Source organism: Hemitrygon akajei, chromosome 7, assembly GCF_048418815.1.
Source record: "Hemitrygon akajei chromosome 7, sHemAka1.3, whole genome shotgun sequence".
Classification (NCBI taxonomy): Eukaryota; Metazoa; Chordata; class Chondrichthyes; order Myliobatiformes; family Dasyatidae; genus Hemitrygon; species Hemitrygon akajei.
This window is the reverse complement of record NC_133130.1, coordinates 177,429,679-177,453,596: the sequence shown is the minus strand read 5'-3', so window position 1 is coordinate 177,453,596 and position 23,918 is coordinate 177,429,679. Positions and strand designations below refer to the sequence as shown.

Below are 23,918 nucleotides of genomic sequence, written 5' to 3'. Positions count from 1 at the left end.
CCTGGGGTGTACACCATCTGGTCCAGGTGACATCTATCTTCAGTCTTTCCAGTTTCCCAAGAATCTTCTCTCTAGCAATGGTAACTTCATACACTTCATTACCCCTGACATCTGGAGCTTCCTCCATGCTGCTAGTGTCTTCCACAGTGAAGACTGATGCAAAGTACTTATTCAGTTCATCCGCCATTTCCTTGTCCCCCATTACTACCTCTCCAGCATCTTTTTCCAGCGGTCCAAAATCCACCCTTGCCTCTCTTTTACATTTAATGTATCTGAAGAAACTTTTGATATCCTCTTTAACATTACTGGCTAGCTTACTTTCATATTTCATCTTTACCTTCTTGATGACTTTTTTAGTTGCCTTCTGTTGGTTTTTAAAATCTTCCCAATTCTCAAACTTTCCACTAATTTTTGCTCTATTATATGCCCTTTCTTTGGCTTTTATGTTGGCTTTAACTTCTCGTGTAAAGGCATGGATGTGCCATCTTGCTTTTAAAATATCCTGTGTGTTGGAATCTCTTTAATAGGTGGTGACACAACCTGTCAGAACGCTCTCTATGGTATATCTGTAGAAATTTGTTAGAGTCTTTGGAGACATACCAAATCTTCTCAAACTCTTTATGAAGAGCCACTGGTGTGCTTTCTTCATGATTGCGTCAATATGTTGGGCCTAGGATAGATCCTGTGAGATGTTGATGCCCAGGAGCTTAAAGCTGTTCACTCTTTTCATGGCTGAATTCTCAATTAGGACTGGTGTGTGTGTTCCCTCAACTTCCCCTTCCTGAAGTCCGCAATCAATTCCTTGGTCTTACTGACATTAAGTGCCAGGTGGTTGATGCGACACCACTCAACTAGCTGATCTACCTCAGTCCTGTATGCCTCCTCATCACCATTAAAGATTGTGTCATTGGTGAATTTATAGATGGCATTTGAGCTCTGCCTAGTCATACAGTCATGGGTGTAAAGAGAGTAGAGCAGTTGGCTAAGTACACATCCTTGAGGTGTGCCTGTGTATATTGTCAGTGAAGAGGAGATGTAAATTTCCAATCCACTCTGATTGTCATTTCCTGATGAGAAAGTCAAGAATCCAGATTCAGAGTTAGGTACGTAGGTTTTGAAACTTGTGGATTACCTGCAGCATCATGGGCACTGTTGCTTTTTAACTCTAAAACATAAAACTAATTGAAAGCAAAAAGACAGGAGCCCAGGAGAACTTGTCCTAGCTTTGTTTACACTTTAAGTGAAGCAAAGGACATGCTGGCGTAATGTTATATCCCATTCATGTACTATTACAATCAAACTGTAACAAATTATTTAAACAAAGAATGCTTAATCAAACAATACATTTATAATATTACTCAAATAGTACTGAAATATTAAATACACAACACTCCTCCCTGCTCAGCTGTAAACTTGAACTCAACATAGAATACATCTCAATATATGTATATTTTTTCTCACCCTTTATGGGTGGTGTGTCTGTGTATTTTTCCCTCAATCTCAGGTCCTCCACCAGAGGCCAGGTAGCTTGAGGATTATCTCTGGAGTTCCTAGTAGTACACTCTCCTGGACTGAGATCTCAGATGTTCTTCTCAAGATTTGTTGAAGCCATTCTCCCAGTCCAGGAGTCACAGCTCCAAGTGCTTCTCTCACCACTGGGATTACCCTGGCTTTAACCTTCCACATCCTTTCTATCTGCTTTTTCCTGTTATTTCTTCAGCTTTTCATATTCCTTCTTCCTGATGTTACTATCATTCAGGATTGCCTATTGCTATTGCTTTCTTCTGTTCTTTGTCCAGTGTTACTAGGTCTGGTTGGTTGCCCGTGACCTGCTTATCAGTCTGTATTTGGAGGCCCTACGGGATCTTAGCTCTGTCATTCTCCACTACCTTCTTGGGTGTTTCCCATTTGTATTTGGGAGTGTCCAATCCAAACTCAGTGCAGATGTTCCTGTACACAATTCCTGTAACTTGGTTGTGCCGTTCAGTGTATGCTAATTCCTGCCTGCATCTTGCACCCTGCGACTATGTGCTGGATGGTTTCAGTGGTTTCCTTGCACGGTCTGCATCTTGGGTCTTGTCTGGTGTGATAGACCCCTGCTTCTATTGCGCTTGTGCTCAGCGCCTGTTCTTGTGCAGCCACGAGCAGTGCCTCTGTGCTGTCCCTCAGCCCTGCCATTTCCAGCAATTGGTAGGACTTCCATATGTCAGCCACCTCTGACATCTGGCGATGATACATCTGGTGCAGTGGCTTGTCCTGCCATGGCCTCTGATCCTCTGGCCCTGCTTTATCTACTTCTATTTCCATGTGCCCTGCCTGCTGTCTGAGGTCTTCTCCTAGCAGGTCACCCTTAGGGGTCATCTTCCTGACATATTCATGAATCTTTCAAATTTGTTCCAGGACTGTGGCTTTGACACTTCCAAGTTCCTGTCCTCCTTTATTCCTGAAGGTGTACAGTTGCTCAACATTGGACTTAGATGGAATTCTCCATGTATTATTAGTAGTTTCCGAGTCTTAATGGACCATTTTAATTAATTTGTCATTCACTACTGATGTAAGTCCTATTGTTTGTGTCACATTAGTTTTCACATTGTAAATCTTAAGGCTGCCTAGTTCTGCATCACCTTCATCATAATCAGATTTTTTAAATATTTTAGCATGCAGATTAGCACTCCTTTTGAAACTGCATCTTGACTTCTTATCTTTATCTCTTCCCTGTACAGTCCATTTATTTTTATCTCCCTGACATGCTCTTTCTATGTGTCCTACTTTCTTGCATTTTCTACAAGTTTTGCCTTTAAACCCATATTGGTCTGGTGCATGTGAACCCCTGCCACAACAGTAACATGATTTGCTTGGCAAGATCAGTTGCTGTTTAGACATAGCAATTTTGTTCACACTCACTTTCATTCCTGCCAGCAACTCAATTGCATCTCTGTTTGCTGTTTTCGTTGATACAGCTATTTCATCTGCTCTTTTAAACGTAAATTGTGCTTCAGTTAGGAGTCATTTTGAATGTTTTCTTGTAAGATTCCACAAACTAAACTATCTGTCAGTGCATCATTAAGCTCACCACTGAACTGACAATGCTCAGACAACTTCTTCAATTCAGCCACATACACTGAAATGAACTCCCTTTCCTTGTAATTCTACTTATGAAACCTAAGGCATTCTGCAATCGACAATAGTTTCAGTTCTAAATGTTCCTGCAGTTCTTTTATGATATCAGCAAAGCTCATTTCAGCTGGTTTGGTTGGAGCAGTTGAGCTTCTAAGCAAACAGTGTGCCTTTATACCCAATGTACACAGCAAAGTTGGCACACACTTCTCATTGGCCATTTCATTTGCTTCAAAATACTGCTCAATTTACTCAGTATATATGAGCCAGTTAACCATTGTGCAATTGAATACGTCTATCTTTCTGATGTAGCCAGCCATTTCTGCCTTTTTTTAAATTTAATCGTCTTTTCTTTAGTGATGAAAATGTACTCCTCTGAAGATAAAAAATGCACTGTGCTTTTTTTAACTTGAACGTCTCACTGCACTCCAACAGGTAAGTAGTCGTCTCAGGTTCATTTAAAACTTTCTCATCATCACTGTTAAGTTTTATGACTCCAATGCATAAAACTAATTGAAAGCAAAGAGATGGTGGCCCAGGACAACTTGTCTTAGTTTAATTTTTACTTTAAGCAAAGTGCATTCATATGACGCGGTGGTGTGATGACAGATGCCATTTACGTACAATTACAGAAACCTTAATGGTTTATTTAACCAAACAAAGAACGCTTAATCAAACAATATATTTACAATATTACTCAAATATTAAAACACAATAGGCATGTGGTATATAAGCAGCATTCACAAGAAAAATTTGAATTATAGATAATTTTTACAAGAAAGCATACAATTGGGCCAAAAAATGTCCTATTTAGTACAAAGTGATCAAAGTGTTTGTGTTGCTAAACTGTAGTGATCAGGCTCGAGAACCAAATGGTTGAAGGGAAGTAGCTCAAGTTAGACTCCATGTTAGACTAAAGAATTCCAGGAGAATTGGTGAAGGAACAATAAAGGACTAAGGATTAGAATTTACTGTAATTCTAATAGACACTATGATCAAAGAGGCAACACAAGTACTACAGGCAGGAAGCACTCATTCTGAGCTATGTCATTCCACTGAAAACATAGAGTTGCCACTGAAAACAAAATTGGATACTTATTGGCATCCTCAGAGCAAAAGTCATGCACAAATCAGCAAATGTTTACAGCTGGACAAATCTTTTTTCTAGCTTTTAGAATTTGAGAAATCAGGTTCCTTTGTGAAGTGTCACTGTTACTTTCACAATGGCTCCGGCACTTGCTTTTCTCGTCTCTTGCTGGCTTGTTAACACGAGGATATATTTTTCTCAACACACTTTGCCAGCCACTATGGCATCTTCTAAAGGACTGTCAGCTCCGAGTCAGGCAAAACTTCAAGCAGTCCAGCTACATTGTGATCACTGGCACGTCAGCAGCAAATGAAAATGATGTTCATTTTGGACATTCTGCTGTGCGTGTCACTGGGGTCCAGGCTTAGTTAGACGTGAGACAGACTCTCAACAGGAATTCAAAATTACCCAAACTGTTCAGAATTGACACACGATCAAGCCTTTCATTCAGGCTCCTGATCAGCACATCCACATAATCTTACAATCGTCTCTTGACACTGTCAGCTTTTCCTTCCGTATACAGAAGGTTGTTATCTCTGGCTTCCTCCGCTGGGTATCCCGTGGTGATTCATCACCGTCTGCACGCTTTTCACTGCCAAGATATGCATGGCTTCAACATCAGACAAACTGACAGGCTCCTTTTTCAAATGCCCATGTTAAAGTATTCATCTCTGCCATGGGACTTTGGGCAGTGGGTTGGTATTTGGATCTGTACTCATACCCATAGGGCGCCTCAGGTTATTAAAAGTGCTTCTTATAGAATCCCACAACTTGTCACTGCTCACAGCTAACTCGCCTCAGGTGCAAAAGTTGTCTTGTTTGCTTTATCATTCAGGTTCTTTAAATGAGCTTCTAGACTTGGCCTTTCATGCGGCAATGGGGTAAGTCATTTGAATCCCATTGTAATCATTTCATTCATGATCTACAACGCCACACAATAGGCTTAAACTTTTCTCGTGGCAGGGCAATAACTTGGAGATCATTACATGGAGCCTACTGTTTGCTATGCACACAGTAACCTTCTGCCTACATCCAAAGGGAAAATTAACCCATTCAGCTTTAACCATTTGTGTGGTCAAATTTATGTCGCTTTGGCTTTTGCACCTTATGATTGACTGATGTTTGATTGACTGATTGTCTGTTGTATCCGATGGTACCAGACATAAAGAAACTTGTGCAGGAGAGTTTTTAAAGTGGAAAAGCTCTTAAACTGTGGCAGTTCTGCTGCATCGCACTCTGTAAAATGTCACTAAAAGTAGGCACTGTTACAGTATATGGAAGTTTGCTTCACTCCCTTGATAATTTAGTTTGGTGGCATCTGAAACCATGTCCTCTGAGCAAGATTTTAAATGGCTGGCTTTATCAATTGTTACTAACAGCAGGAGGTTACATGTCTGACATCTTGAATTTGTAACTGTTTCAAGCTAACCCACAATTAACTTAGTCAAATAAACGTGTGCAAAACTACATCAGTAATCTGTTCCATCTTGAAAAGGAATTGCAGTGTGATGGTAGCGTGGGAGGCGTACAGGAGTGTGATAGATCAGCTTATAGAGTGGAGACGCAGCAACCTCCTGGCACTCAATGTCAGTAAGAGGTTCAGGAAGAGGAAGTTGAGGGAACCCACACCAGTCCTCATCGAGGGGGTCAACAGTGGAAAGGGTGAGCAGCTTCAAGTTCCTGAGTGTCAACATCTCTGAAGATCTATCCTGGACCCAACATATTAATGCAATTACAAAGAAGGCATGACAGTGGCTATACTTCATTATGAGTTTGAGGAGATTTGGTACATCACCAAAGACTCTAGCAAATTGTTAGGGAAGTACCGTACAGATCATTTTGACTGGATATATCCCTGCCTGGTACAGAGGCACTCATGCACAGGATTGGAAAATGCTACACGGGGTTTTAGATTCAGCCATCTCCATCATGGGTACTAGCCTCCCCACCAGCAAGGACATCTTCATAAGGCAATGCCTCACGTGGGCAGCATCCATCCTTATGGACCCTCACCATCCAGTACATGTCCTCCTCTTATTACTTCAGGGAGGGGGCAGGGGAGGAACAGGAGCCTAAAGGCACAGACCCAAAGTTTTAGAAGCAGCTCCTTCTCCTTTGCCATTACATTTCTGGATGCTCCATGAACCCATGAGCACCATCTCATCATTTTGCTCTCTTTTTGCACTAGTTATTACTTTTTAAATATTTCTTATTGTAACGTTTAGTAATTTATGTATTTGACTGTACAGCTGCCACAGAACAGCTATTTTACAACATACTGTATGTCACTGAGAATAAACCAGGTTCTGAATCTGAGCAATGCTCCAAGGATTCTGAAGCTGAATTTCTGAAAACGGGGGGGGGGGGGGGGGGGGGGGGTACTATGGGACTCTCAGATGGCACCTCTCCCTTCACCTGGAATGGTGGGAACACCATTTACATACTACATGCAGAAATGCCGTATATCACCGTTCATCGTTGCTTGATCATAACCTTGGAACGCCCCACCTAAGAGGAGCACGAAAGCACGTTCAAGAGATGGATTGCAACGGTCTCAAGAAGCTGGCTGACCACCTCAATGCCTTCTCCAGAGTGACCAATACCAGTGAAGCACACGTTTCATTAATGGTTAAAAACAGTTAGAGTACAAACACATTCAACACAAAGAACAAGTGAGTTAATTTTTTGCAGTAGTAGGAACCTTATTAGTTTTTACAAGTCACGTGTCTGAGCTAAATTGCATTCTGTGCATTAGACCCACTTTAAACCAACTCAAATACTAAATCTGTAAACTGTACCTTGATTGTTACTGTCATAGGGGTAAGCTGTCACTATAGCTCCCCCATGCAAACTAGCTGACAACACAAATGGCTCACTGTGTATCCATCGTATCACTGCCTCTGTTTCTGGCTCAAGAGATGAAGCACTTTTTCCAAAAATGTCAGGAAAATTTCTGTTTAAATCCATGTTATTGCTATTATATCTGAAAAATAAACAAAAGAAGGGGATATTTTTGCATTTCTTTCTCACGTTGGTTTAAATACACTCAGTAGCCACTTTATTAGGTACACCTGTACAACTGCTCGTTAATGCAAGTATCTAATCAGATGATAATGTGGCAGCAACTCAATGCATAAAAGCATGCAGACATGGTTAAGAGGTTCAGTTGCTGTTCAGAGTAAATGTCAGAATGGGGAAGAAATGTGATCTAGGTGACTGTGGAATGATTGTTGGTGCCAGATAGGGTGGTTTGAATGTCTCAGATACAGACAGACAGACATACTTTATTGATCCCGAGGGAAACTGGGTTTCATTACAGCCGCACCAACCAAGAATAGTGAAGAAATATAGCAATATAAAACCCTAAATAATTAAATAATAATATGTTAATCATGCCCAGTGGAAATAAGTCCAGGACCAGCCTATTGGCTCAGGGTGTCTGACATTCCTAGAGAGGAGATGTAAGGCCACAGGTAGGAATGACTTCCTATGACGCTCAGTGTTACACCTCGGTGGAATGAGTCTCTGGCTGAATGTACTCCATACTGCTGATCTCCTGGGATTTTCATGCACAACTGTCTCTAGAATGGTGCAAGAAACAAAACATCCAGTGAGTGACAGTTCTGTGGGTAAAAATGCCTTGTTAACAAGAGAGGTCAGAGGAGAATGGTCTGACTGGATTAAGCTGACGGTAACTCAAATCACACGTTGCAACAGTGGTGGGCAGAAGAGCATCTCTGAATGCACAACACTTCAAAAGTGGATGGGCTCCGGGAGGTACCTAACAAAGAGGCCACAGAGCGTATCTTATTATATTTACAGATATGTTTGTGGAGTTGCACAGGGAGAGGACGGAAAAAAGATGGTGAATGAATATGCAACGTAGAATTAATTTTACAATCAGACCTGGTTATTCCATTGAATTGTAAAGTTCAATTTTGTTCCAGAATTAAACTCAATAGAATAACAAATCCAAGCTCATTACATTATTTTATCTCTTGAAAGTAATGGAGCTAATAAACAAATTCCACCTTTTATCTTGTGACCAATGACATTGGTGGTGCCTAATTTGGAGTACTGTGTGCAGTTTTGGTCACCTACTTATGGGAAGGATGTAAATCAGGTTGAAATAGTATAGAGAAGACATGTAAGGATGTTGCTGAGTCTGGAGGACCTGAATTACAAGGAAAGATTGAATAGGTTAGGACTTTATTCCTGAGAACGTAGAAGATTGAGAGGAGAGATGAACAGTTTAAGGGAACATGAGAGGAAACTTTTTTATTCGGAGGGTTGTGTGAGTGTGGTAAAAACTGCCAGCACAAGAGGTGCATGCAAGCTCGATTTCAATGTTCAAGGGAAGTTTGGACAGATACATGGGAGGGGTGTGGTGGGCTATGGTCCTGCTGCAGGTCAATGGGGGGTAGGCAGTTTAAATAGTTTTGGCATGGACTAGATGGACTGAAGGGCCTATTTCTGTGCTGTACTTTTCTATGACTAATTTAACATGCTATAGAGTGAAGAAGCACATTGGTAACGCACAGCTTGTTGAAGGTAACAGCAGTTGCTCACTGAACTACGTAGACTTCTTTCAGACAGTAAAACACCAGCCTTAGTTCATTGTTATAAGGTGACTCATTCAACACAGCAGCATGTCAGGACTTTGTGAAGATAATCAGTGCATTAGGATTGTTGGCAGTGTGAAGGAACTGAGGGATCTTGGGTTCCAAGTCCATAGGTTTCTCAAAATTGCTGTGCAAGTTGATAGGGTTGTGAAGAAGGTATGTGGTGTGTTGGTCTTCATTAGTCAGGGAAGTGAGTTGAGGAGCTGTGAGGTAATGTTGCAGCTGTATAAAACTCTGGTTAGACCACACTGGGAATATTGTGTTCAATCTGTTTTCTCATTATAGCAAGGATGTGGAAGCTTTAGAGAGGGTGCAGAGATTTACAAAGATGGGACCTGGACTAGAGGGCATGTCTTATGAAGATAGGTTGAGTGAGCTAAGGCTTTTTTTCCCCTTTGGAGTGAAAGAGAATGAGAGGTGACCTGATAGAGGTGTACAATATGATAAGAGGCATAGATGGAATGGACAGGCAGAGACTTTCTTGCAGGGCAGAAGTGGCTAATACCAGTAAGCATCATTTCTGGAACTTCTGGTAATGGCCCCCTCCCCCCCACCACCCACTCCATTTCTTATCCACTTTTCCCTCTCTCATCTTATCTCTTTTCCTGCCTGTCGTTCCCCTCTGGTGCTCCTCTCCCCTTTCCTTTCTTCCATGGCCTTCTGCCCCCACCTATCAGACTGCCCCTTCTCCAGCCCTGTATCTCTTTCACCAATCAGCTTCCCAGCTCTTCACTTCACCCCTCTCCCTCCCAGTTTCACTATCACCTTGTGTTTCTCCCTCCTCTCCCCCCACCGTTTAAATCTACTCCTCATCTTTCTTTTTCTCCAGTCCTGCTGAAGGGTCTCGGCCCGAAACGTCGACTGTTTACTCTTTTCCGCAGATGCTGCCTGGCCTGCTGAGTTCCTCCAGCATTTTGTGTGTGTTGCTATAATTTTAAGGTGATCTGAGGAAAGTATAGGGGGGATGTCAGAAAGAAGTTATTTACACAGAGAGTGGTGGGTGTGTGGAATGCCCTGGGGGTGGGGTGGTAGAGGCAAATACATAAAGGGCATTTAGAAAACTCTTAGGTGGTCACATTGATTATAGAAAATGGAGGTTTATGGAGGAGGAAAGGGTTAGATTGATCTTAGGGTAGGTTTAGACATCCAGCATAACATCATAGGCTGAAGGGCCTGTACTGTGCTGTAATCTCCTACGTTCTCTGTTCCAGGAGGCCTATATTTGTAAAACTTTCATTCAATTGATGATGTATGGTTCTTAAAGGACTTAAGGGTCAAAGACAAACTAACTCTCATGATTTATGTTTACCTCCGAATCAGGCACAAACAGATTAATCATAAAAATCAATAGATTGCGGTAGCATGGGAGAAAAATGTACCTGGTTCCCCAGACGCACAAACCAACAGAATAAGAGCTAAATGTCCTTACTACAATCCTAAATGCGGTACTTTGTATTCTTGCCTGCAGCTCTCTGTCACACAGAACAGAAAGAGAGAAGCAGCCCCTTGAGATTCCTCCACCATTCAGTAAGGCCATGGCTGATCTGATCCTGGTCTTTCTGCTTGTTTCCCTCAATCCCCCATTGCACTAAAGCCCAGAGTTTTCCATCTATTTCAGCCTTATCTAGACTTAGTGATTCGATCACTGCAGCTGTCTGGAATAGGTAAATCCAAGGATTTACAATCCTTCTGAAAGAAAAAAATTCCTGCTCATCTCTGAAATAGATCGGTATCCTCTTATCCCAACATTATGGCCCATTGTTCTCGACTCCCCACAATTCCCTCAGTATTTACCTTCACCCTCATTTATGTTTTCAATAAAATCACCCATAATTCTTCCAGATCATTGACTTTTAAGGGGCACATAAACAGGCAGGGAATTGAGAGACCTGGACCACATGCAGGCAAGTGTGTCGTTTAATTGACATCCTGATTGGCACAAATACCGTGGGTCGAATCTTCTGTCCTGTGTTGGACTGTTCTGTGTCCTAAATTTTTTTCCGCACTAGATATCTGGAATCAATCAATCAAACCACCCGTGCACGGCCTCCATCGAACCTTAACCTTGCTCCAACCCATTTAACTATTTAGTCAAAGACACCTCCATCTAAAACTTTAAACTCAGCATGACACCTAAAACTTTAAACTTTGACAAATTTCAATGGATGTATGATGGAGAATATATTGACTGGCTGCATCATGACCTGGAACAGAAACACCAATGCCCTTGAATGGAAAATCCTACAAAAAGTAGTGGATGCAGCCCAGTCCGTCACGGGTAAAGCCCTCCCAACCATTGAGCACATCTGCATGAAACGTTGTCGTAGGAAAGCAGCATCCATCATCAGGGATCCCCACCACCCAGAACATACTCTCTTCTCACTGTTGCCGGCAGGAAGAAGGTACAGGAACCTCAGAACTCACATCCCCAGGATCAGAAACAGTTATTACCCCTCAACCATCAGGTTCTTGAATCAAAGGAACTTCAACTTTACTTGCCACATCATCAAAATGCTCCCACAACCTATGGACACACTTTCAAGGACTCTTCATCTCATGTTCTTGATATTTATTGTTTATTTATTCATTATTATTATTTTGTATTTGCACAGTTTGTTGTCTTTTGCACATTGGTTGAACACCCATGTTGGGGCAGTCTTTCAGTTTCTGATATGATGATTATTCTATAGATTTATTGAGTATATCTGCAAGTCAATGAATATCAGGGTTATGTATAATGACATATATATGTACTTTGATAATAGATTTACTTTGAACTTTGACTTTTGAGTGCATCCACTTAGTCATATACCAATGGTCTGAAAAAGACTGACAAACATGGGTGACACCAACAAACTTGCAGCAGCTAATACTGAAAGAGGCACAGAATTTCTGTGCAGCAAAACTGTTTAATTAAAATCTCACTGTCAAAAATTCATGAAACAGAACAAATCAAAAAATTATGCAGAAGAACATCGTTGACCTTGTTGATTATTGGAGTTTAAACATAAAAAATAGGCAAAGAAAAAGATACCGTTAAATAAATTATAAGGATCAAGATGCTGGAATATTTAACAAAACATTACCGTCCACGTGTGCCTGAGCACTTGCCAGCATGCGAAATTTCAAACCCATCTGGGTTCATTGAGGGAAGAATGTGGATTCTCATACTGTTGATCAGCTCAGTGATGTTTGGGTCGTGTCCATAACTTGTAACCAGGTAATCGACCAAATGGAGCAGAATCTCTCTGCCAACAGGCTACACAAATCAGAACATTAAACATGAGTAAAACAATAGTTCCACTGTCAGTTTCAATGCAGACAATGTTTTCATTAAAGTGATTATTGAGCTAGCCCCCCCCCCCAACCCCATTATATCTTTAACGGTAAGTTCTTCTCACAGTAAAACTGCAATATGTTACATCAATATTAGATATGAAAGAATAACCTGGGGGAAGTTCAAGGAGTGACTGACCATAAATTCAATTTGCTTTTCCTCTAAAAAATACCAAAGGCAAAGATCGTCGTACAGTAGGAACACATACATTTAGTGGCCACTTTATTAAGTACAACTGTATACCTGCTCATTAATGCAAATATCTAATCAGATAATCATGTGGCAGTAACTCAATAAATAAAAGCATGCAGACATGGTCAAGAGGTTCAGTTGTTCAGATCAAACATCAGAATGGGGAAGAAAAAGTGAGTTTTACCATATGGAATGATTGTTGGTGCCAGATGGGGTGGTTTGAATATCTCAGAAACTGCTGATCTCCTGGGATTTTCACACACACCAGCCTCTAGACTTTACAAAGAATTGTGCAAGAAACCAAAAAAAAACATCCAGTTGCATCAGTTCTGTCAGCAAAAATGCCTCGCTAATGAGAGAGATCAGAGGAGAATGGTCAGATTGGTTTATGCTGACAGGCCGAACCAGTTGGGGTTGCCCATGGATGTTGTGTCTAGCTGTCTGTTTGATACACAAGCCAGGGCAGTACAATATGCAGAGCAAGCTGTTGTTCATGCAGCAAGCTCCCCTCTTCACACAGCTGATAAGTCTGAAGGAATGGCAGAGACCGATACAGCTTGGCATCAGTGGCATTGTAGGAGTTGCCATTCAGTGTTGAACTCAACGTTAGAAGTCCAGCTCCGTATTTTTCCTTGGGGTTTACTCTCAAAGTCTTCTTCATGAGTGGGCATAGCCACAAGGCAGCAGAGGTTTGGGATCAGAATATTTCTTCTCCTAGATGAGCTGCCAACCACGGCTGACAAGCCCATCTACCCAAAACAACTAGTTTTAAGGTGCCAATAACCCACCTTTGCCCCTTCTCCTGCTAGTAGAAATGGTTCTGTCCGGTTTAGTAGCTAAGCCACATGTGAAGGCCAGGAGCTGGACTTGGTTGTCAGTAGCTATTTGTGACACACACATAATTAGTAATGGGAGTTTATCCTCACCTGCTCCCCCAGCTATGACAACCTGACAAACTGACAGGAAAGCAACAGTCAAATAACCACAGATTACAACAGTGGTGTGCAGAAGAGCATCTCTGAATGCATAACACATCGAACCTCGAAGTGGACAAGCTACAGCAGCAGAAGATCACAAACATAGATTCAGTGGCCATCATTAGGTCCAGGAGGTATTTAATAAAGTAGCCACTGAGTGTAAAAAGCAACATTTTCCCCTGAGTTCCAGTGTCAGTTTTAATGCAGATAATGTTTTCACAAAAGCAATTACTGAGCTACCCCCGCTACAACTTTACCTTAATGTTAAGTTTTTCTGCAACATTTTACATCGATATTAGATACAGAAATATAACCAGGGAAAAGGCTGTAGGGGTGATTGACCAACCACCTCTTTTGCATTTCCTCTGAAAACACCAGTAACAAAAATCATCTTGCAATTTAGGAGCACCTACATAGATGCACAGGTTTAACATGTGCATTGAAAAGGAATCATCCGTGTGCAAGCCCTGGCTTTCCCTAACACAAGAGATTCTGCAAATGCTGGGAATCCAGAGCAACACAGTAGGAGGAACTCAGTAGGTCAGGCAGCTTCTCTAGAAGGGAGTAAACAGTCGATGTTTTGGGTTGAAACCCCACATCAGCACTTCCTCTTCGGTGTAAAGTGCACAAGTTTGAGATGAAATGATAAAGGATTTAAAGGATAAAATAAAACAGAGGAAGATCCAGGGGATCGGATATTAACATTCAAGGAGTGAAATGATGCCGAGTTTTCCCCACACAGATCATTGGAAGCCAGAACTCTCTTCTCCAAAAGGTTTTTCCCGGGGGGCTATGGTGGTTGATTTACTGCCCAGACCACTGTTCATGATGCATGCATTTGAGTCCAGCTTTGGCAGCTGTACAACATTATTCCACTGGATAGGGATTGCCCATCTAGTTCAATACAACTTTCTAGGAAGGAAATCTGGTCTGGCTTTTATGTGACTTCCCTTTGAAACAAATGCCCTCTGAAACAATTGGCATGTTATTTAGTTCGGACACATTCAATTATCACCATTTCCTGGCAGCAGTGTCTAAAAGTCATTGCATTAAAACAAATTAACGAGTTAGACTCAGAGGTTTTTATTAACTAATGGCATCAAAGAAAATATGCTCCTTGTTACGGATTCTCCGTCAGAGGAACGATGTTGTAATTTTCAATCCTTTAGGAAAATTGGCAGAATGGGTAAAAATTAGATAGTGAACATTTTGGGCTGAGAGTCTTCATCAGGGCATTCAACCGTATACACGTATGCAGCCGAATGAAATAACCTTTCTCCAGACCTAGGTGCACAACACAGTACATATAACTCACACACAACACATAGAATAATATTACCACAAATAAATTAACAATAATAAAATACATTCCAGAAGACTGACATTTAGCAGTTATGCTACCGGCACTTCATGAGTGATGTCACCTGTGCAGTGCAGGGAGTTCAGTAATCTCACGGCCTGCAGATAAAAGCTGTTTCAGATCTTAACAGTCCTTATCCTAATGCTACAGTGCCTCCTGCTTGATGGTAGGAGGTCAAAAAAATTGCAGAATGGATGAGAGGAATCCTTGACAATGCTAAGGGCTAAAATTTGAAAGCAAGAAGCAGATATGAGAACTGGATTTTAGATTGATGGGGACACAATGAAATTAGACAACTACAGTGATGAATATTACTTATAAGAAAGTTTTCAATGAATCAAAGTTCCATTCAATTCAAGGGTTCTCAATCTGAGGTCCACATACCCCTCGGTTAATAACAGGGGTCCATGGTATAAAAAAGGTTGGAAACCCCTGATTCGATTGGTCTTCACCATATTGAAATACTTTGTTAGTATTTCAATATTTTAATTCAAAAACTAAAAATGTGGAATAACACTAATCACCCTACAATATAGTGTATGTGTCCTGGGCATGTTTAAAGTGAAGTACTGGGGAAAAGAGGAAGAAGGTGGGGTGGAGAACATTACCCAATTGGATTGTCATTGAACTCATTTTTTAAACAATTAGTAGGTAAACACAGTGGAAAATTAATCCTCGGGAATTCCAGCATTAGAAAGATAAAACTCAGAAAGATTCTCCTTTTGGACAGAAGATCCTTTCCTTTCTGGTATTATGTACATTTCCGGTCACCGAACTTTATCATGCATTTGAGAGCCTTAATGAAGGTAGAGGGAAATTTAATGAGTATGCTTGCAGAGTTGAAACTCCATCATGGGCAGTCCCAAGCCCAACTGCAAAAGGAGAAGGGGGGCAGCATGGGGCTAGCACTGCATCCCATAAAAAACAGCGCTTCAGGAACGCCAGTAGAAACTTCAAAGACCTCAACCCTGGGAGAGGAAGGATCTTTGAAGTTGGGCTACACCTGGAGACAATTTGAAAGACTAGCCCAGTAAAGACAACTCTGTTGGTGGCCTATGCCTCAGTAGGGGTGATGGGTTTAACTCTGAGGGTTGAGATATTCAGCTGCCAAGATAAGCTGGAGAAGCTGCAGAGGTTTCATCACAAAGAAGGTTAACAGAGATTTGGAACAAAAACCATGAACAGATCAGATGGGAAAAAATAGAAGCCAGTACAATAACAAAGATCGAAGAATGTAGATTTAATGTACAAGAAAAACATAGCAAGGGATATAACAAGAAACATTTTAAGCTGAGAAATGTTTAATTAGGAACAGGATCAGGATCTCATCATCTGTAAGGGTGACGGTAACAGAATCAATTACCACTTTCAGAATGGAATTACGAACATATTTGAGAAGGAATTGTTTGTAAGCTGGAAGGGAAAGAATAGGGGAATGGGACTGATTCAATTTTTCATGTTGGGGCCAATCATATCAATAGACTGAATGGTGCATTTTGTGCCACAAACATCCCTTGATTCTACAGCAATACATTTAAAATGCTGTTAAAGTACTCATCTTTTAATAATCAGATGCATTATCTATTGATCTACTAATTTATCTATTTATTGAGATTTACTCATACAGTCCAAATAGGACCTTCCAGCCCTTTGAGCTGTGCCACCCAGCAGTCCCCTGATTTAACTCTAGCCTAATTCAGGAAAATTTACAATGACCAATTAACCCGCCAGCCCATAGGTCTTTGGACTGTGGGAGGAAACCGGAGCACAAGAAGAAAACCCACACCGTCACAGAGAGAATGTACAAAGTCCTTACATTGAACCTGGATTACTGGCACTGCAAAGCCTTGTGCTAACCACTACACTATCCTACCGCCCTGATAGCTTTGAATACTACCTGGAAATCAAAATCCCTCCAAATAGACTTCCTTGCTTTCCAAAAATCCATTTAAACTTCACTGCCGACCAATGCTTTTTTTCCTTTAAAAGGCGCAGATGTGACCAAAAGTCATAAAAAAGCTTCAAATTAGTATAAGAAATTAAGAGTCAATTCATCTACCAACACACACAAAATGCTGGTGGAACACAGCAGGCCAGGCAGCATCTATAGGGAGAAGCGCTGTTGACGTTTTGGGCTGAGACCCTTCATCAGGACTAACTGAAAGGAAAGATAGTAAGAGATTTGAAAATAAATTAAAATTTAAATTAATTAATTAATTAAATTTTAACTTAAAATTAATTAAAATAAAAATAAAATTAAAATTAAAAATTAAAAGAGATTTCAAATCTCTTACTATCTTTCCTTTCAGTTAGTCCTGATGAAGAGTCTCGGCCCAAAACGTCGACAGTGCTTCTTCCTATAGATGCTGCCTGGCCTGCTGCGTTCCACCAGCATTTTGTGTGCATTGCTTGAATTTCCAGCATCTGCAGATTTCCTCGTGTTTGCTCTCAATTCATCTACCATTAGTTAGCAGAAACACTTTCTCATTCAGTACAAATTAGTCTACCTCGTTTCCATGGATATTTCCGATGTATTTAAATTCAGGAATGCCAACTCGATGTTCGCTCGGGTGCTGTCCTATTGCAATAACCAACAGTTCCCGTCCTGGTGGTCAAGAATTTATATAGACAAGTAAAAAAAAGTGATTCCACACTACTTATCTAGCAGGAGGACGTTAATTAACACCGAACTCCAAACACAAAGTAAGATTTAAAATATAATATAAAAATAAGTATAGGTTACTGCATTGTCCCTGTATGAAATAACACTTTTTCATATAATATGAATGTCTAGCTGTATGATATCACCACCTTAACAGTGTAGATTTATTTTTATTTTATTGAGATAAGCGTGGAGTAGGCCCTACCAGCCCTTCGAGCCATGTCGCCTGTGGTGAACTACATATACCTGTCTGGACACCCCCCACTGACTGCTCCTGTGGCTCCTCCTGCAGACCCCGGTATAAAGGCGATTGGAGGCACGGCTCCTCCCTCAGTCTCCAGGATGTCGTGTGGGGATCTCTTGCTGCTAACTACTCTCTTCCAGCGAATAAAAGCCTATATCTCGCCTCACGCCTCCGAGAGTTATTGATGGTGCATCATCGCCCATTAATTCCCGATTTAACGCCAGCCTAATCACAGGACAATATGCAATGACCAACTAGCCCGGCAACGGGTAGGTCCTTGGAAACTCGAGCACCCGGAGGAGAGCCACGCAGTCAGGCCATTAACGTACAAACTCCTTACAGGCGGCTGTGGAATTGAACCCGCACCCCCTGCACTGTAAAGAGTGGTGCCAACCACCACGCAGCCCCAAATAATATCCTGAAACCCCGTTTCGACTTATCGATTACCCAATGTCACCCCAGTAGTACGCTTTTCAGGTGTACAGCCTTCAGCATTACCCATTCAAACCTGAGCATTATACATCTCTCTGGGTATAATGAAGGCTTCACCTTCCGCAGTCTTTCCGATGCTGTAAAGATGAGTAATTCTTGAGAAATTTATATGCACGTCGTGAAGAAACTTCTCTAGCAAAGACGTGTGATGGTATTTGAAGTCCAAACTAGCGTAAGAATAATGGTGAAGTATAAATGAAAGACAACAGACGGCATACATCCGGAATGCTCCTGGTCTAGGACTCATAAATACAGAGCCAGGAGCGAGTACCGCCTGTAACAGAAAGAGAGGGCGCGTTTTAATTCCATTTTTTTCCCATTTCCTTGTAGCTTCCTACAATACTTCAAAATCCATAATTCACCTGTCTATAATTCAATGTCATCGCATTTAAATGGACTCTATACATCTGAAATGCCACATTATTCTAATCGTCTTCGGCCAAATAGTTGGATTTGCGTTGGCATCTCATTTCTTTCCCCTGGAAAGGTATTGGTTAGAGATTAGCCGGTCACAAATATCCCGCAATGAATCTCTCGGTAAAACTATTCCGGACGCTCTGATATTTCACTAAACATTACATTGACGATCTGGCGGGCCCGGCGTTTCGCAGCGTAACAAGGCTCCAAAGCGACAATGGTCCATTGTCCACGACCATGTTGTCATTAAAGAGGAATTTCTCAATGTCACTGAGGGAGTGGTTTTACGCGGAAAGAAGGCAAGTTTGGGAGCCGTCTGGCCCGACGCAAATAATAAATAGAGAGAACGAAAATAATGGGAATATTAAAGTTAGTGAAATCTTTGAACTACTAGCTTGGCCTATATCGCCACAAATTACCATTGGCGAGGCGAGAGGCGGATCTGCCGAGAACAACTGACTTCTGAAATAAAGGCTCAAGCAGGGTCTGAGGAAAGGTGTACACAGTTAACGTGTCAGGTCGTCAGAACTGGGAAAACTCTAAAGCAATCACAAAGTGCTGGGGATCTCGGCGGCAACCATAGCAGGAAATAGACAGTAGACGCTTCAAAGTATTAGAAAGAAAGAGGAGATACAGCCAGTATATGAAAACTGTGTCGGGGGCTGTAAGAGAGGGTGACAGATGGATCCAGGTGAAAGTGGGGTGAAGGGGGTATATTTAACATGGTTTCAATATTCGATGGTTTATTTTTTTCCCCAAGTAAGATGCGATTCATAGGTTAAGTCATTTCTTGATCCCAAGAGAGAAAAGACCGAGAGATCCAAGATAAGCCTATACTGGGCCACCCCACACTCTGCCCCATTTCCACTGCCACCACCTCCCCCAGTAACAGGCAGCCAGATCGCCCAATTGCACCACGATACTCGATCTGCAACCTTATTGGACGGTCGGGACAACCAATCGCAGCTGTGTATTTGCTACACGTGGGGAAGGGAGCGGAAAACACACACACAATGATTGACAGCGGTTTTAAGCAATCCGAAACGCGAAAGTTAAGATTGCCTTGGTTAAAACGACCAATCGTATTTAGCTTTTCTAGTTACAAATGGAGCAACTATCGAGTAACTCGTTGAGTTCATTTATTTGGCAGATAAATTTTTTCCCAAGTAAAACAACGCGTATTCGACACGATAGATGAAACACCGCACTAAAACCTCGAATATATTATTCTAATCTTGTGTTAGTTTTAATGAATTATTAGCTAAAATCATTGGAATCCATTTACCTGTTGGTTCCTTGTCATAACTATTGCATTTTAAAAATGAATCAGGAACTACAATAGGAAAGAAACCATAATCTTAATAACAGTTTATTAAGATGCAGCGAGTAAACTTTAAGAAGGTTGTTGGTGTCAGTGTGAGTGGAGGGAGCTGGATAAACTGGAGGCCCGGAGTGAATTGGTCAAATGACCGCCCTTCTGGAACATGCTGTCATTCCCGCCCAGTTTCCGTCGGCCTCGCCGAAAGCCGGTTACTAGTAGCAACAGGACGCGGTAAACACAGTTTCAGCGAGCGGACGCGGGCGGGCGACCAGCTTGTCGCGTCAATTGGAACATGTAGATGGTAAGGCTGAGATAAATTTGAGGCGGTTCCTTGCAGAGCGCTGTCGCCGTGAAGTTTCAACCCCCCGCTAATAACAGCAGAGCGCAAAACAAAAACCAGGGCCGATCCCAGAATCTGCGCTCTCCTGTAACCGCTGCGTCCCTTGTGGATGAAATGTTAAACCTGTGTGTTCAGTCCGCAAGATTTAAACAGAAGCGGACCTGGCCCCGTCATTCAAAATCGGTATGGCTGATCGGTGAACACACACAAAATGCTGGAGGAATTCAGCGGGCCGGGCGGCATCTGTGGAAAAAAAATGTACAGTCGACATTTCGGGCCGAAACCCTTCGGCAGGCTTTTTTTCCCCCATAGATGCTGCCTGGCCCGCTGAGTTCCTCCGGTATTTTCTGTGTGTTGCTCGGAGTTCCAGCATCTGCAGATTTTCTCTTGTTTGTGAGTGGCCGATCAGTCCTGGGTCTCAACTCCCCTTCTATGTCAGCTCCTAATAACCTTCGGTTCCCCAATCTTCCAAACCATATCTACCTCTATTTTAAATACTTCCAGTGACCCTCCTTGACAACCCTTTGGAACAGAGAAGCTTATAGCTCTGAAATTACTGTGCACCTCCGTTTTAAATAACTGTCCCCTTGTACCAATGTACTTCCACGTCAGACTCTCGCACTAACGACTAAAGATTTAAATATCAGCTTGATTTGTCACATGTACATCAACACATTGCAACATACGTTGTTGGCGTCGACCACCAGCACAGTCGATGCAAACACAAAGTACACTGCAGATGCTGTGGTCAAATCAAGACGTACAAACAAGCTGGATGAACCCGACCTGCTGAGTCGGTGTAGGTGTAGGTGCTGCAACAGCCCGCAAGCCCGCCACGCTTCCGGCGCCGAAATACCATGCCCAAATCTTACTAACCCCAAGCCCCAGGACTCTGGGATGTGGGAGGAAACTGGAGCCCCTGGAGGAAACCCACTCAGACATGGGGGGTGGGGGGGGGGGTGGGAAGAGTACAAATTCCTTATAGGCAGCAGCGGGAATTGAACCCGAGTTACCGCCACTGTAAAGCGTAACGCTAACCTCCACAATACACTACCAGTCAAAACATCTCCACCTCTATCGTGACATAACACCTGACACGTTCAAAAGCAACTATCGCCCAAAGAATATAGATCCAATTTCTTTAGCTACTGTGAGAGGACAACGCTCTCCCCACCAGAATACAGCAAGCCAAGCCGTTCACCCGTGACTGTCCCCAGTATTAATTATCGTTAATTAAACAAGGGGAAGTGAAGCTTTGAACAACTCCAAGCCTTCTAGTGATTTTTTTTTCAGGAAAAGGGAACAGAAATCTAGAGGGCACAGGTGGGAGGGGAAGGATTTAAAAAGAGATCTAAGGGGTAACTTCTTTATACAGAGTGTGGCCGGTATATTTTTGGGTGGTGGGGTGGAGATATATCTCAATCAAAGGAAGTGTAAGGTGCCTCTTCCCTCTGCTAGCCTGCAGGTCACCCTTGGGCAAGATGTAACACCTGCTTAGCCCCCAATCAGGGTCACACAAAGCCAAGGGAGCGGGTGGTGCATATCACAAGTCCTGGTTATGCGACCATTGACACTAGACAGACAATTTCTGAAGAGTATTGATAATGGCTGGGGTCACCTGTGCTGTAAAAACACTGCCCAGAAGAAGGAAATGGCAAACCACTGCTATAGAAAAAATTGCCCAGAACAATCATGGTCATAGAAAGACCATGATCGCCCATATCATGCAACATGGTGCATAATGATGATGTCATACGACACGGCACATAATGATGATGACGGTGAGCATGTATGTAATTAGTTTTGCTACAACAAGTGTATGGGACATTGGAAAAAAAAGTTGAATTTCCCCATGGGGATGAATAAAGTATCTATCTATCTATCAATCTATATGGAACAATTACCAGAGGAAGTGGTTGACACAGGTACAATACAACATTTAAAAGACGCTTGGACGGGTACATGGATAGGAAAAGTTTATGATATGACCCAAGAATAGGCAACTTGAATTAGCTTAGATGATCATCTTGGTCGGCATCTACAAATTGGGTTTGAAGGGCCTGGACGTACACAGAATACGTTATGGCTCTATCACAATAGATCAGTAGCCCTTAACATTTCTGTTTCCAAAAGCTGCTCCAGCCCCTCACTTCTTTAGAAATATTTTGCAAATAACTTGAACTTATTCATCTATTTTACTCATGTAAAGAAAGGGTGGGGATGGGAAGGGTTGTAGCCAATGAAGTATGTTTGAAGAGTAGTCAAAGTTATATTGTTGGACATAAAATATTTACTTTATGTTTGGACTGCAATAATAAAACTCTGTAAGAGCAGATATTTTGTGATAGGGTCTCTTATTTTTGTTATATTTACATACCAGCTGGGTACTCAAATCTATATAAATCTGATTTACCGAATACATATTTCAGCTAATTTCCACATTACTGAAGGTTAGAAATACCTTTTAGAATTTTCAAAATGCTGTCATTAGTGTTGAATGCACAGCTTTAGAAGCAGATACTTCTTGTAGATTTTAACAAGTGACTGTTCCATATTCCCTGCAAGTGACCTGCCCATAGACCTCCTCCCTCACCTCCGTTCAGGGCTCCAAACAGTCCTTCCAGGTGAGCCAACACTTCACCTGCAAATGTGCAGGGGTCATCTGTTCTGTCCGATGTGGCCTCCCTCTACAGTGGTGAGTCCTGTTGTAAATTTGGGGGCCGCTTTGTCAACGCCTCTGCTCCATCCACCACAGGTGAGACTTCCCAGAGGTCAAACCCTTAATTCCCATTCCCATCCTGACATGTCAATCCATGGTCTCCTCTTCTGCCAAGGTGAGGCCACCCTCAGAGTGGAGGAGCAACGATTTATATTCCGTCTGGGTGCCCTTCAACCATTGGCATGAATATTGATTTCTCCTTCCAGTGAACAAATCCACCCCCCATTCCCCCCCCTCGACCTTTCACTTCTTGCCACCTGCCTATCACCATCCACTGGGTCCCCTCCTCCTTCCCTTTCTCCTATGGTCCACTCTCCTCTCCTATCAGATTCTTTCTTCTCCAGCCCTCCACCTTCTTATTCTGGCATCTTCCCCCTTCCTTCTCAGCCCTGAAGAAGGGTCTCAGCCCGAAATGCCGACTGTTTATTCTTTTCCGTAGATGCTGCCGGACCTGCTGAGTTACTCCAGCGTTCTGAGTATGTTGCTTTCGATTTCCAGCATCTGCGGACTTTCTAATGTTACTGAAAAAGAAGTAAACCTTTATGATTCAAGTTTATTTATCACGTACATTGAAACATACAATGACCTGTGTGATTTGTATTAACAATCAACACACCGGAGGGTGTGTGTTTTGCCACATATCCCCGTGCCAGCATAGCCATGCGCACGATGCTCAGCAGAACAACACAGAACACAACAAGCAATAAAACAACACCAGCAAAACAAACCCCTGTTCCACCTTCCCATCCACACACACACACACACATTTACTCCCAGGACAGTTTCTCCAGCCTCCAGCAGACTCAGACTTCCAGTCTCTAGGCTTCGACCACCCCACTGGACTGATAGAGATTCCCGTCTTCTGATTGACCCCCCCGGACCCTCAATCCTCATTGTGGACCCCAGTGCGCGCCAATCACTGAACACTAGGCCTAGATTATCACTAATGGAATAATCCAGAACATGAGGGCATAGTCATTGAGTCAGTATCCAAGCCATTAAGAGTGGGGTCAGGTATCACATCGGCAGTA

At 42.2% G+C, this 23,918-nt stretch overlaps 2 protein-coding genes across 4 annotated transcripts in view; one reads left to right on the top strand and one right to left on the bottom strand.

Annotated features, from left to right (window-relative positions):
* The window catches only part of LOC140731212 (carboxypeptidase M-like), a 33,599-nt gene extending 14,836 nt beyond the window's left edge, over positions 1-18,763 (bottom strand). The window contains exons 1-6 of one of the 2 annotated variants that reach the window (XM_073052688.1): positions 18,670-18,763; positions 18,453-18,569; positions 18,148-18,364; positions 17,200-17,297; positions 11,913-12,085; positions 7,003-7,187 (exon numbers count right to left, since the gene is read on the bottom strand). In XM_073052688.1, the coding sequence (XP_072908789.1) occupies positions 7,003-7,187; positions 11,913-12,085; positions 17,200-17,297; positions 18,148-18,364; positions 18,453-18,497 (718 nt within the window). In that variant the 5' untranslated portion in view covers positions 18,498-18,569; positions 18,670-18,763. Of the gene's footprint in view, positions 1-7,002; positions 7,188-11,912; positions 12,086-17,199; positions 17,298-18,147; positions 18,365-18,452 lie in introns of both variants that reach the window. The other variant, XM_073052687.1, reaches the window with a different exon arrangement.
* Positions 18,764-20,010: 1,247 nt separating this feature from the next.
* Positions 20,011-23,918, top strand: part of LOC140731211 (tetratricopeptide repeat protein 16-like) — a 37,205-nt gene continuing 33,297 nt past the window's right edge. The window contains exon 1 of one of the 2 annotated variants that reach the window (XM_073052683.1): positions 20,011-20,129. Coding sequence is in view for 1 of the 2 variants with exons in the window: in XM_073052684.1 (XP_072908785.1) it covers positions 20,127-20,129 (3 nt within the window). In the remaining variant the exon portion in view is untranslated. The remainder of the gene's footprint in view (positions 20,130-23,918) is intronic. The other variant, XM_073052684.1, reaches the window with a different exon arrangement.